General features: G+C 52.9%; 1 protein-coding gene across 2 annotated transcripts in view; it reads left to right on the top strand.

Moving 5' to 3' along the window:
• VAX2 (ventral anterior homeobox 2) overlaps positions 1-12,033 on the top strand; it is a 28,036-nt gene extending 16,003 nt beyond the window's left edge. Inside the window, exons 2-4 of one of the 2 annotated variants that reach the window (XM_035001349.1) lie at positions 2,048-2,235; positions 3,716-3,817; positions 11,604-12,033. In XM_035001349.1, coding sequence (XP_034857240.1) covers positions 2,048-2,235; positions 3,716-3,817; positions 11,604-12,032 — 719 coding nt within the window. In that variant the 3' untranslated portion in view covers position 12,033. The remainder of the gene's footprint in view (positions 1-2,047; positions 2,236-3,715; positions 3,818-11,603) is intronic. The other variant, XM_035001350.1, reaches the window with a different exon arrangement.
• Positions 12,034-14,083: the final 2,050 nt, after the last annotated feature.

Raw genomic sequence — 14,083 nt, 5'->3', positions numbered from 1 at the left:
AAATAAAATCTTAAAAAAAAATCAAGGCCTTTAGAGATGGAGTCACTTGGGTGTTGTGAGGAAGTTCTGAGACAGATCTTGCAATTGGAAATAATAGGACCTGAGCAAAGGGAACCCAGTCAATGGGGTTGCAAATACAACCTCCCCACCTTTTCGGAATGTAGAAAGTATCAGAGAGGGAAAGTTTGAGTTGTCCCAAAAGGCCTGTGGTTCCCACCACCACCTCAAGAGCAGGGCCCATGTCCATCTGATGAGCTCTGCCCAGTCCCCTCACAAGACACGCCTAGTAAGGGGAAGACCACCTCTGAGAGTGACTGTATTCCCTGACCCAGACACAGCTTCTCCCCAGGCTCGACTGAGCACCTCCGAGGGCAGGGGCAGGACCTGCGAGCCAGGAGCCTACAAGGAGCTAACACATACCCTGGAGGAGGAAATGTGAGCAGGCCCTGGCAGGAGCCAGGAAGAACCATCTCATAAACCATATGGTGGAGGATTCAGAGGGACAGGGGTCAGGGTCACCCTCTAGAGCAGGGATTCTAAAAGCAGAATCCACAGTGGTGAGGCTCACAGGAGTCCCCTGACAGATGGTACATCCCAAATGCAAGTCTTTTCCTCTGCCTTCCAGGGCACTGAGGAACCTGTCCAGAAGATTCCATTTTTTTATACCCATGACCCAAGTTCTCTTCATTATAACCTATCCATTGAATCATTAAGTATTACCAAAAGATGGTATTCATAAAGTAAAGTAAGGGTATTTATACAGCTGATGGAACACTGTCAGTGTGGCCTCGGGTGAGTTACTTAAAATGTGTTCCTTCACTTCCCTATCTGTAGAATGGGACTAATAGGGACGCCTGGGTGGCTCAGATGGTTAAGCGTCTGCCTTCGGCTCAGGTCATGATCCCAGCGTCCTGGGATCGAGTCCCGCATCGGGCTCTCTGCTCCTTGGGAGCCTGCTTCTCCCTCTGCCTCTCTCTCTCTCTCTCTGTCTCTCATGAATAAATAAATAAAAAATCTAAAAAAAAAAAAAGAATGGGACTAATAATAATCCAGCTTCACTGAGACATTGGGAGGGTTCGAGTGCTGAAAACAGTGCCTGGCCCAGAGCAAACACAGCAGAGGTGTCAGCTTTTATTATGCCTAAAACATGAGCAGCTCTGCCATATGCTTCTAGAGGGTGAACATGGATCATCTCTGCCCCTATAGTTAAAGCTGGTGTATATACAGAAGCCCCCCCCTCCAATTCATATTTTACTTTTGCGAACATTTTGTTTTTGTTTCTCAGTTCTTTGAGTGGGAATATCCGGTGAATATAGGCTGCAAGGTTTTCAACCTCTCTTAAGTAGGCTTCAAAATATTAGAGACTCTATGCATGGATGGTATTAGGTTAGGACCCAGGAGGGTGGTCCTATTGCTCAGAACTAGGTACATGGCGAGTGGTAGAAATCTCCCCTCTGGAAGGCACCCCAGCAGCTTGATTGGTGGCAGTGGTCCTTGGACTCTTTCCTGGGGATCCCAGCTCCCCAGGCTGCCCTCCACCCCATACTAGCTAGCCTCTTTGTGGACCCCAGGAGGGTCTGTGGACTGAGTGCTCACCCATGCATGCACACCTGTCCACAGGGCTCAGGACCTGGCTCTGGACATCTCCTCCAGTAAGCCTTACCTGACTGATCAGACCCAATTCTAACCCATCCTCTCCTCTATACTTGAGGACTTGGTATATCTCTTTCCATTTGTCCTTTTACTCTGCTGAGGGAATAGAATCCTGGCTGGGTCAGAGCAAATCCTTTCTGCCCAGACTATGGCAGTGGACTTGAAATTTGTAATGAGGCCCATTCACATATATATGCTGAATAGATACAACATACTGCATTGAGTGATTAAGGAAGCTAGGCCCAGAGAGGGTAAGCCACTTGTCAGAGGTCACAGAGCCAGACCCAGGCCCAAAGAGCTCCCCATTAGATCACACTACCTCTTGTGAAGATGATTGTTGGTGGCCTAACTCCTTACCTAGTGAACTAACCAGCCTCTTTTCATGGCCCTGCAGATGCCAAAGGGACCATCCGGGAGATCATCCTGCCTAAGGGTCTGGACCTGGACCGGCCCAAGCGGACTCGCACATCCTTCACGGCCGAGCAGCTCTACCACCTGGAAATGGAGTTCCAGCGCTGTCAGTACGTGGTGGGCCGGGAGCGCACCAAGCTGGCCCGCCAGCTGAACCTCTCTGAGACCCAGGTAAGCCAGTAGGGCCAGGCCGCTCCACCCCTGCCCTGCAGCCTGGGGACTTTGTGGGGTATGAGACCTGTGGGATGCTAAAGGGAGACCCAGCTTTGGAGGAGTTCAGATATGCGTTAGGGAAAAGCTTAGAGGTAAACCAGAGTAGTAAATATAGTGCGGACAAGAGAGCGCTGGCGTAGACCAATAGGGGGCCCCGCGACTGCATCAGGCACTTTGGGGTGGAATATGGGAAACGGCCAGAGAAATAGGAAGGAGGGGCGTCCAGGATGCAGGGAGTGACTCAGGGAGGTGTTGGTGCGGGAGGGACCCTGCAGTAAACGATGGGGAGGGGTTGGCTTGCCAGGAGCAAAGATTCCAGGGACGAGAAGAAACATTACAGAATTGGGTTGAGGACTTCTCATTTCCCCATTCTGGGCCTTTCCCCACCCTCCATACATTCCCTCCATACATACCCTTGATCCCACTGTGCCTCAGAAGTTCTTGCTGGAGAGAAGGAGTCTGAACACCCCCTTCACCCAGGAAGGGCTTAGCATTTTAACAATAATAAGCTTAAGCCAAAGGAAAAGCGTTTGCACTCTGTGTGAATGGAGGCATTTTCAAGCTGGTAACAGAGATTCAGGATAACGATAGTGATAATAAGACCACCGAGTGCTCAGTGTGCCCAGGAGCGGCTCTGAGGGCTCCCCATATGGTAATTCACCAATGCCTCCCAGCAACCCAGTGATGTAGCTCCCTGTCTTATCCCATTTTACAGAGGAGGAGAGGTTATGCCCAAGGTCATACAACTAATAAGCCCCAGGGCTAGGACTTGGGCAGGCAGTCTGGCATCTTCATGCTACCTATCAACCGGCAACCATCCTGGAGCTTTTAAGGAATGACTCGGGGACCCTTAGTTGAGCAAGAGCTCTGGTAGGTTAATGTCATCTATGAGGGAGCTCAGTCAATAAATGTATGACAACGGCCAAAGCAAGACTTAGAGCAGGAAGAGGCAAAGAAGGAGAGGAGTGAGTAGGCAGACAGTCTGGAAGGGGGCGCTGCCGGGGAAGGCGCGGGCGGATAAGGGAGGCCCCGCAGTGCCTGGCACCCTGCAGCGACGTCAGGGGTGGCTGAGGTCCTGCGGGCCTGGGCCATCTCCGCCTGGACCTCTTGTCCTGCTGTTGCCAGTTGCTGAGTCCCAAGAGCAACCCTGCAGACGGCCTGGGCCAGCAGGGGCCCTCGCTGCAGCTATGCTTGGTCTGGAGGCTGGAAAGCCGGGTCCTGCCAGACAGAGGGCTGTGGGGGCTGGGCCAGGCCAGAGCTCCTGGGGGGAAAGTCAGGCATAGAGTCACCCCTTGATACCTGCCCCTCCCTGTCCTAACTCCCCTCTGCCTGGCCTAGTTTTGCCCGCACACTCTACCCGAAAGCTCTACTCTCCAAGGGCACCTCAGATGCCCAGGCTCCTTCTCGGTCCTCATCCTTCCCCTGCTCTGCCTCCTAGACACCCTACGTGTACCTGCCCTTGATGGTCAAGGTCAAACCCCTCCTCTTCCAGGAAGACTTCCGTAAGACCTCATTCCGAGAGACCCTTCCACATGGCTTGGTAAAGTGTGTGTGTATATGTGTGTGTGTGTTTGTGTGTGTGTGGTGTGGTGGGCACCAGCTAGCGCCCAACTTCCCAAGGACAAGAATGTGTTTGAAAGCCCCATCTCCTTTTCAGGTCTCCTTGGGGAGCTTAGCACACAACTGGGCAAACAGAGACCCCTCAGTGAATCCTCCACTTACTGACTCTTGCTTACCCCCATCCTTTCTCTGTCCCCAGCCCCAGGTCTTGCAGATACTATAAGGCACAGTTAACCTTTACAGAGACCTTCCTCTGTACCAGGCTCTAAGTACTTGACGTGGCCTAAATTATGTAGTCCTCACCAAGACCTCGTGGGAGGGGAGTGAGGTTTTTCTTCCGACCACACTTCTGACACCCAATGTGTGGTGTTTCCCAACACCAACAGCAACCGATTCTGCCATTCTCTCTCACCAGCTGGGTGTCAAACTAGTCAATGCAATTCTGACGCCAACTCCTGCTGTGAGCACAGACGACGCGGCGTAAGCCTCAGTCCCACAGGACAGTCTCCCATCAGGTGCCAGATGCAAGTCCCCAGGGGCCACCTGTACTTCTGACTGGCCAGCTCTAAAATTGGGGGCGCCCACGTCTCCCTCCTCAGGTTTGGCAATGTGTTGGAATGACTCACAGAACTCAGGAAAACATTTTCCTTTCTTTTTTTTTTTTTTAAGATTTTATTTATTTATTTGACAGAGAGAGAGAGATCACAAGTAGGCAGACAGGCAGGCAGAGGGAGAGGGAGAAGCAGGCTCCCTGCTGAGCACAGAGCCCGATGTGGGGCTTGATCCCAGGACCCTGGGATCATGACCTGAGCCGAAGGCAGACGCTTAACCATCTGAGCCACCCAGGCGTCCCACATTTTCCTTTCATTTACAGGTTTATTGTAAAGGATAGAACTCAGAAATAGCCCAATTTGGTGGCAGGGGAGATAGAGCCAAATGGAAGAGATGCATAGAGCAAGATGTTGGGGTGGGGGTGTTCGAGGAGCTTCTATACCATTTCTGGGTGTGCCACCCCCCAGCATGCTCATCAACCCAGACGCTCTCTGAATCCTACTGCTGAAGAGTTTTTATAAGCCAGCCCCATTCCCTCCCAGGAGGGCAGGGGTGGGGACTCCAAACCTCTAATCACAGGTGTGGTCTTTCTGGGACCAGTGCTCCTGAAACTGTGCAAGGCCCACTGAGTCACCTTGTTAGCATAAACTCAGGTGTGGCTTAAAGGGGCCTGTTATCAATGACAGAAGACACTCCTCTCACTCAAGGAGTTCCAAGGGTTTTAGGGGCTCTGTATCAAGAACCAGGGACAAAGGTCAAATATGTACACTTTTTAAATACCAGAATAGGCCTTTATTATTTCTGCTTTAAAGAGAGGGAAACTGAGGCACAAAGCAATTAAATAACATGCTCAAAATTTAAGGTAGGCATATGTGGGGCACCTGGTTGGCTCAGTCAGTGGAGAATGCGACTCTTGATCTCGGGGTCATAAATTCAAGGCCCACACTGGGTATAGAGATTATTTAAAAATAAAATATTTTAGGGGCCACTGGGTGGCTCAGTTCGTTAGCATCGGCTCTTAATCTCATCTTAGGTCTTGATCTCAGGGTCATGAGTTCAAGCCCAGCATGGAGCCTACTTAAGAAAAAAAAAATCCTTAAAAAAATTAAAAATCAAGAAGGCACATTCATTAGCTCATGTAATCTATAAAAAGATGGTTTTATGGGTAATGCTATCCCCATTTCAGGAAACTCAGAGAGGTTAGTAACTTGCCCTAGGATATACAGCTAAAATTTGGTGGAATTCTCTGTATATTCACCCATACCTCTGTTCAAAATTATTACTGAATGCCTACTATGTGCCAGGAGATACATAGTATCTTTTGAGATCTTTGAGGAGATGAATGACAGTGGGCTGAGGTGTGAATGACAGGGAAGAGTCAGCCAGAGGAAGAGCCAGAAGAAGAGGAGTCAAGACTCAGGGTAACTGTGAAGACCTGGAGGTGAGAACTAGCATAGAATGTTCTGGAAGTGTCCGAAGGCCAGTGTGGCTGGAGTTGGAAGGTAATAGGAAGGTAGGTGGGGCAGAGCAGATAGTGTCTAGAGGCCCTGGTGAGGTGTTGAAGGGAGGACTGCTGGCATTTTACAGAGGTCACTCTGACATCTGGAGAATGGGGACGAGAGGACGAGGTGGGGCCACTGCCGTGTTGTCTCAGACTCTGAGTGATGGTGGAGGAGAGAAGTGAACTGATCTGAGATGTACTCTAATTTGGAGAACCTGTTAGGACTTGCTCATCATGAATTACGTGCACAGGGCAAGGGAGAGAAGTGGCTGGGGCTGGAACAGGTGTATGGTGAAAAATGGTCACTGATGCCACGTCAACAGGTTGAGAAAGCTGGGGAGGAGCAGGACAGTGGGAGAAGAACCTAGAGTTTTGTTTTGGATCAGTTCAGTTTGAGATCCAAGGGGAGAGGTCAGGAAGATATGTCAGAGTTTTCTCTGGGGGTTGGTGTTTCTCTGATTTACCTAAGTGTCTTGGTCTGGGCTCTTCTGGGGGAAAGGATAAGAGATTCCTTCAAGTGTGCTCAAATGACAGATGGACTCCGAAGGGGTAAAACAGGAGACACAATCTTCTGGAAATCCAAGAACAGGAACCATGGTGTAGCCAGGCCTAGTAGACAGCGGAAGCTGAAGGTCATTTTGGACCCAAGGACTTCAGTGCCACGTGCAGCCCTCCCCTCTGGCGCTCCCCGGACTATGCCCCCAACTGCTTCCGAGCAATTGCCTCTGTCCACTTCTCTTCCTCCTGCCAACCAGCATCTTTACCCCCTTCCTGGATATCAGTAGGGTCCTAATTCAGGCAGAGAGAATGTGGGCTCACTCAGGGCCCATTCTCATTCCCTATCTCTTCCTTAACCTCTATGTGCCCAGTTCAGTTGTCTGCACTTTTAATGAGAACCCCCTTACAGGACCTGGTGGACAGAACAGTGAAGCCTTCCCTCCCCACCACCTACAGAGTTCTGCAGGCTGAAGTGTTCTTCAGAGCTTGGGACAGCGAACCAGGCAGAACACAACTGACCTCTGGCCCTGGGATTGCCGAGACTCCAGGGCTAGAGAGCAGGAGGGGGTCTCAGAGAGAGCTATTTCTCAGAACCATCAGAATCACCCCCACCCCCCATCCCCCTAGAGTGGCATGTGCTCTTCCCCACATCAGAGAACTAGGACAGTCCCACTTAGCCCAGTTCTCCCTGTGTTTAGAAACCCCCTGATACACCTTGTCACCATGCTTTGTTTCAAGGAGAATATGTAGCGCGTGGTTAAACCAGTGTTTCTCAAAGTATGGTCTGCAGACCACCTTTATGGAGAACCCCTGAGGTTCTCATTAACATACAGAGTCCTGATTCAGATTCCATGCTCGGCCCACAGTTTCCAAGTCAGAATTTCTAGGAAAGACCTGACAACCTCTATGTTTTTCAGCTAATGTGGTACCACCCTATTGGAAAGACTTCAGCATCTGCCAGACATTTTACTAAATCCACTAGTATTAGCTCATTGAGTTATCACAGCAAATCTATGAGGAAGCATTATTACAATCCCATTTTACAGATAAGGAAACTGAGGCACAGAGAGTTTAAGTAACTTGCCCCATGCCATTCTCACTAATCAAGGAGAGAACTGGCATTGAATCCAGGTCTGTCTGACCCCAGGATCTTCTCCACTATCTTGTTTGCTGCTTCTACCAAAACATTTACTGTCTTGTAACACTTGCTGACCTGTCCACCTCCCCCACTGCTGGTGTCTGAGAATTAAATGGGTGCAGATAAAGTTTTAGGTATTCCTTTTTTCTCAGCACCTGGCAATGCTGACATGGACTGGATGCTTGCTGTTTATGTGTTGTATGAATGAATGACTAGAGGCAGAGCAGGAAACAAGAAACATGGCTGTGGAGAAAGGGAAGGTGGGAGGCTGGCTTCAGGACTCCCCTCACTCGGCTGACCGGGGGACTTTTTCAAGGCCGGGGCCCCAGGCTCTAGGCTGAAAACAAACTGCCAAGTCCCAATACTGACTTAATCACCACTTAGCTTGGATAAGAGCAGCTCTGGCTCTTCGACAATTACTTCAGCCCCATACCCATCACCTCTGCCCCAGATGACTTCGTCCAGAACAGCAGAGTAGGTGGTACCTTCCAGGTTACAAAAACCAGGGCCATCCCAGATACACAAGTACCGTTCATAGGAATGTGCCCACAGTCACAGGAAGCAGCCTCTTAAAGATTAATGCCATTTCTAAATCCACAGTGAGGCTTGGGATTTAACACCAACCATGAGCCCAGAGAGGAGGATAGATGATCTCCCAGAAAACACCTCCCTAGTCTTGGCAGCCAGCTGGAAACCATGCCCCTCCCCTGGTGTGTGGCTCACAGTGTGATCCAGCAAGGGATGAGGGCATGAAGGCCCCAAGCATTCACTGAGTTCCAGAGGAACCAGGAGAGGGAGGAGGCAAGATGGCAGCCTGCAGGGAGACCACAGCAGGGCACCAGGAAGGCAAGGGGAGGCCAGCACCTCAGGAAGTATGCTTCTGCACAGGACCCAGGCCTATCCAGTATGCAACTGAATTGGGCATTAAAGGACCTGTATCCAGATTTAACCCTGAGAGAGGGTGGCCCCTTGGTAGAATCGAAAGCTTCCTGGAAGAAAGGGGTGGATGAGCCCAGACGCTCTGAGCCTGTCTCTTACTTGTTTGCTGAGCCTTATGAATTCACCCTTTAGGCACTGTGGGACTGATGATAGGAAGTAGACAGGCAGGGTGCTTCTCCCCCACCTTTGCAGCTCCAGGACCTTCTACCACAGTTCACACGTTAGAGTCACACCCAGAAATATTTTAAAAATATGGACGCCTAGGCCCCATCCCGCAGAGATTTTGATTTAGTGAGCTGGGATGGGGCATGGGCATCAGGCTTTATAAGAAAATGACTCCATATAATCTCAAAGTGCAACCCAAATTGACAACCCCCAATGGGGCCCATAAGGGCCCAAGAAATGGGCATGCCAGACCCCAGCCCCTGCCTCCCTTACCCTCCTCCCCAGGAGACTCCCCCACCCAGGGCCAGCCTACATGTCCTCCCTGCTGCCCCCGCAGGACAAGACGCCCTGTAAAATCTTTGTCCATCCTTATGGATCACATTCTTTTTTTTTTCCTTAAAGATTTTATTTATTTATTCATGAGAGACAGAGAAGAGAGAGAGAGAGAGAGGCAGAGGGAGAAGCAGACTCCCAAGGAGCAGGGAGCCTTATGCGGGACTTGATCCCAGGACCCTGGGATCATGACCTGAGCTGAAGGCAGACGCTTAATCATCTGAGCCACCCAAGCGCCCCATGGATCACATTCTTGTTACTGCCACTCCCTTTGTTGCTGGGAGTGGGTCAATGCCACCCTCCCCCTAGACCCTCAGCTCCCCCAGGACAGGAATCCTGACTTCTGGGTCTGTCCTCTGCCCTGAGTTCAGAGCCAGGAGCTCACAGGAGGGTGGGCCAGGCACCATGCGGAGCCATCTACATGGACTTCCTTATCTGATCCCTGCAACAGTCCAGGTATTTTTGTCCCCATTTTTGAGATGAGAAACTGAGGCTGGGATGGTCTTGGGGTGGTGCCTAGGGCCTACAAGGGTGGCTGCTAACCAGGGCAGAGAAGCCAGGGGACTTCCCAGCAGGGGAGAGGAATCCAGTGACATACAGAGCCACTTCCCCCGAGGGTCTGGTGGGACCCTTTCCTGGAGTTTCCGGGAGTGACAAACTTAGAAAGGTTTTCTTCTTTCCAGTCGCTTCCTTCAACCATATTTGGTCGAGTGCTTCTTGGCCTTCCCTTGCTGATATCTCCTTCAAATGTCACCTTTTCAGAGAGGCTGTGTTTGCCACCCAGGAATAAGCTAGTCCCCTCTGCTCCCTCTCCCCCTTTTTTCCAAACCAGTGTCTCTCCAAGTGGTGTTCTCGGGCTGGTGTCCCCCGCAAACTGTTATCTGTCCAGGACCGGTTAAGTGCAGAAATGGAGAGTAAGTGTAATTCGTTTTAACTGTATTTGACAAAAACATTGGTCTATGACAGACTGGAAACTTTAAAAAGTGGTTCCTCAGCAAGAACAATTTGAGAGACACTGCTCGAAGCCCTTCGCGCCGCCTGACAGTCGCGACTGTTCTCATTTGCCCTCTTCATCCGGCTCCCCCTCCATGCTGTCCCCTCCACACCAAAGATTTGCTCTGCTTTCCTCACTGCTGATTCCCCACGTTGAGGGCAGCGCCCAGCAGGTAGTAGGCACTCAGCACACATCCGCTGAATGAATGATTGAGCGAATGAACGAATCAATCAACCTCAAGTAGATCCCATAACCTTCTGGTTAACTTCTGTCATTGAAACTCAATCCAGTCCAATTTAAAACACCAAACTCATGTCTGTTGCAAATCCCTTCTTCCCCTTCCCCACTCAGAACAGGTCTGACTCACTGTTGAGGGCGCTGGAGGGGTGGTTGCTCCTAGGAGGTGGGGTCCTGAGGCATCGCCCTAGGGAGCCCTCATCCTCACCCAGGCAGCCCTCCCACTCCTGCCTCCTCCTCCTTGTCTCTGAGCTCCTTCACGGGAGCCATAGGAGTGGCTGGCCTCCCTTACACCCTCCCAAAGCTGGAGGCCACCAGCAAGCCCCTCCCGTCCTTTATCTTTGTGCGCCCTCCACTCTGCGGCATCCCCCCTTGTCCTGCGGGCACACACTGTCCCAGCCAGCTGCCAGCCTCCTGAAACCTCCAGGCCAGAAGCAAGCCCAGCCTCTGTACTCCTGGGACACAAATCTGGGCGCAGCAGGGCTGGCTTTGACAAGTGTTCCAGCTGGGGAGCTACGTCAGACTCTCCTCTCAGGCCTTTCTAGTCGCTACACATGGTTCTTCCAGAGCCTGCTCCTGGCTGTCCGTGAAGGGGGCACGCTGTCCTTCTCACAGTGGGGAGGAAATCCCGGCACCATGAGGGCTGACCACTGAGCTTCCCTCCCAGCCTCCGGTTTCTTCTACAGACCAGGGCAGGGCTGGGAGCACCAGGCGCTGGGTGATGGTAGAGGTTGGTCCTGCCTCCTCTCATAGACCTGGGAAAGGGGCTCTCTCTGCCCTTTTGTTGGTGGCTTCACTTAAGATGTGGAGGACTTGGCACTCTTTGTCCCCAGGTTTGAGAGTGTCGCCCTTGGAAGCCCCCCCTCAACATGCTGCTGTATGCTGTCACACCTGGTGTCATGTGAAGAGACCTGTCATGTTGTAGGGGATGAGGTGGGAGGTGGCTGCTGAAAGGTTCAAACAGATGGGGTCAGAAAGCTCACTTCAGAGGCAGTGTGGGGGTCAAGACCAGGAGCCGTGGGATGGTCCTCACACCGGGCAGGGGCGGCTGCCCGAGGCCGCATGCTTTAGAGGGCCCTGCTTTGGCCCTTCTCGGGCCATGCCCCTCCCTATGGGGTGAGCACTCTGCGAGGCCGAGGATGCTGCCCACCAGGAGTCTGTGCCTGCCTTCTAGAACACACCCCATGTCCGTGATCTGGAGGGCAGGGTCCCTTATTGGCTCACCCAGAGCAGGCTGGTGTGGGAAGGCCTTAATGCCGCTCTGAATGCTCTTCTTCCCCCTTTCGCTCCACCCTTGCTCCCCCACTCCCCACTCCCTTACCCCCCATGTCCTCCCTCTCCTCTTCTCCTCCCACCTGCCCCACTTTGCTTCGCCCTTCCTGACACCCCTCCCCACCCTCTGCCCCAAGGTGAAGGTCTGGTTCCAGAACCGCCGCACCAAGCAGAAGAAAGACCAGAGCAGAGACCTGGAGAAGCGGGCGTCGTCCTCAGCCTCCGAGGCCTTTGCCACCTCCAACATCCTGCGGCTGCTGGAGCAGGGCCGCCTGCTGTCCGTGCCCAGGGCCCCCAGCCTCCTGGCGCTGACCCCTGGCCTGCTGGGCCCGCCTGCCGACCGCAGGGGCACCTCACTGGGTGACCCCAGGAACTCCTCCCCGTGCCTCAACCCAGTGACCTCGGCCCCGGCGTCCCCGCCGCCGCCACCCCCACGGCCAGCCCTCTGCTTTTCCGCTGCCGCGCTCCTGGACCTGCCCGCCTGCTATGAGCTCGGCTCCTCGGCCTTCGAGCCCTACAGCCGGAGAGCAGGCAGCCCTGGCGGAGGCAAGAAAGCCAACGTGTAAGCCTCCACCGCCCCCCCCTCCCCCCCCCCCCCCCCGCGACACCGAGTCCCCAGGCACCTCACGCCCCGCCTCCCCTGCCCCGTGCACCGCCCGGAGCCGGCTCGCAGAGCGCGGGGAGCAGCGCACGCCGGCCCGGCCGCCCCCCCGCTCAGAGACTGTCCACCGAAGGCCTTGGTCCCGCAGCTTGTGTGTGTGAGTGCAGTGTGCGTGTGTGCCGCTCACTGAAATAAAAGGAAAACACTGACAAGAAGGGAAATAGAGTCCCCACAGCACCACCACTGCCCTCAACCCCCTCTCTCCTCCTCACGGGGAAGGAGGACGCGCTGAGCCAGGGACGCGCTAAAGGGCAGAAACGAGAGCCCCGACAGCCACGGTCACAGTTGCGGGGTGGGGATCGGGGCTCCACACGTGTGGGGGCTGACGGGCACCTGACTCCTACTCCCAATTAGAGCTTCCACCTGCACCTAGCAAAGCCCGTGGTGGCAACATTGATGCTTTCGTTGGTTAAACATTGCTCTTTGCAAGCTCCTCTTTGAAACAAAAATACTTGGGAGGTAGCAATGTTAAATCCTTCAAGAGGGGTAAACGATGAAAGGTCAGATCAGAATCCAGAGAGCCAGAGACGGTAAATCCAGGCAAGATCCCACACGCCCTAGAAAGCACGCCTGTCGCGAGCACCACCCCACAAAGCACTTTTTAAAAAGTGTTCGGTTTTTGTCTTTTTGTTCAAGTAAGACGCTTGTATTTAACTTTTTGTTGGGCCATGACTGTGGATTTATAGCAGGTTGCAAAGATACTGTAGAGAAATCCTGTACCCTCCACCCAGTGTCCCCCTTGCATTTTCCAACACCGAAGCTTGATATCAGAAGCAGGAAGTGGACATGAGTACCGTGTGTGCGTGGTTCCCTGTCATTTTGTCACCCATGTGAGATCTGTGCACCCGCCACACTGCGGTCAAGGTGCAGTGCCTCCAGTTACCACAAAGCTCCCCCTTCATCGTCACCCCCCGACCCTGGAGGCTTCTTTGAAAGAATGGAAATCCTGAGAGAGGGACCAGGGACCGGAAATGGGTCCTCAGGCCAGAGGTTAGAGGTGAGAGTTCAACTCTCTGGGGAAGAAAAGACAAGCACGTCCACTCCAGTCTGCTCCGGGAAAGACATATTTGGTTTCAGACTGGCTGTCCTGAGTCACCCAGACGGGGGTTCCCCATACAGTTGTGCTTCCTCCCCTCCCTCTGTGCTGCTGGAATCATTTGGCGAGGTGCTTGGAAATGCCCTGACATCCTGAGTCTGGAATGAAACGTGGGGGTGACCAGGGCAGACCTTGGGTTCAGTGGGTCGAGCCACCACCTAGTGCCCACCTTGCCTTGTCCAGCAGACCTATGCCCCATGACTCCTTTAGCCACTTGACACAAGGAGGGTTCCTCCATTTGTACTTTCTGCTCCGAGCTGAAAACTGTCAGGGCAGACCTGCTGCATGACACCCTAGAGGTAAAATATAAAAAGGTAAGACAGGGTCCTAGGATCGGATAGAGGGAGACCTACCCTGGTTTCCAGGAAGCTCTCGGTATGATGAGATCGAAAGGCTTAAAGAGACCCAAGTCTGATGGAGGAGACATAAGATCAGCTCCGTGGGGGCTCAGAGTCTAGGGGCAGTGACAAGAGGCAATGCTCCAAAAGGGCATGACAAAGGGAAGACACCAGATGTGTGGTGAATCCAGAGTGCTGGAGGATGCAGGGAAGGCTTCCTGTAGGAGGTGGCCCTGAAGCTGGCAGAAGAATGATCCTCTATAGATGTTCAAAAAAAGATGATGATGGAATGGTGCAGGGGAAGAAGTACCCGGGTACGATCAGGGTAAGGGGTGCAGGGTGAGGGCAGGTCAGGGGAGACAGTGAGGAAGCGACGTGAAGAGAGGGCAGCCTGCCAGAAAGTGCATGTGGTGCGGAGACCAGGAAGAGATGTGGTCTGGAGCAAGGGGCTGTGAGAGCACCTGGAGTTCCAGGGGGAGGAGCTGAGTTCATACTGGCTGCAGGCTGGGGGCGAACGAAAAG

This window comes from Mirounga leonina, unplaced genomic scaffold (assembly GCF_011800145.1).
Source record: "Mirounga leonina isolate KUSES-001 unplaced genomic scaffold, KU_Mleo_1.0 Mir_125, whole genome shotgun sequence".
Classification (NCBI taxonomy): domain Eukaryota; kingdom Metazoa; phylum Chordata; class Mammalia; order Carnivora; family Phocidae; genus Mirounga; species Mirounga leonina.
The sequence above is the reverse complement of the archived record's forward strand: the minus strand, read 5'-3'. Positions and strand labels throughout refer to the sequence as shown.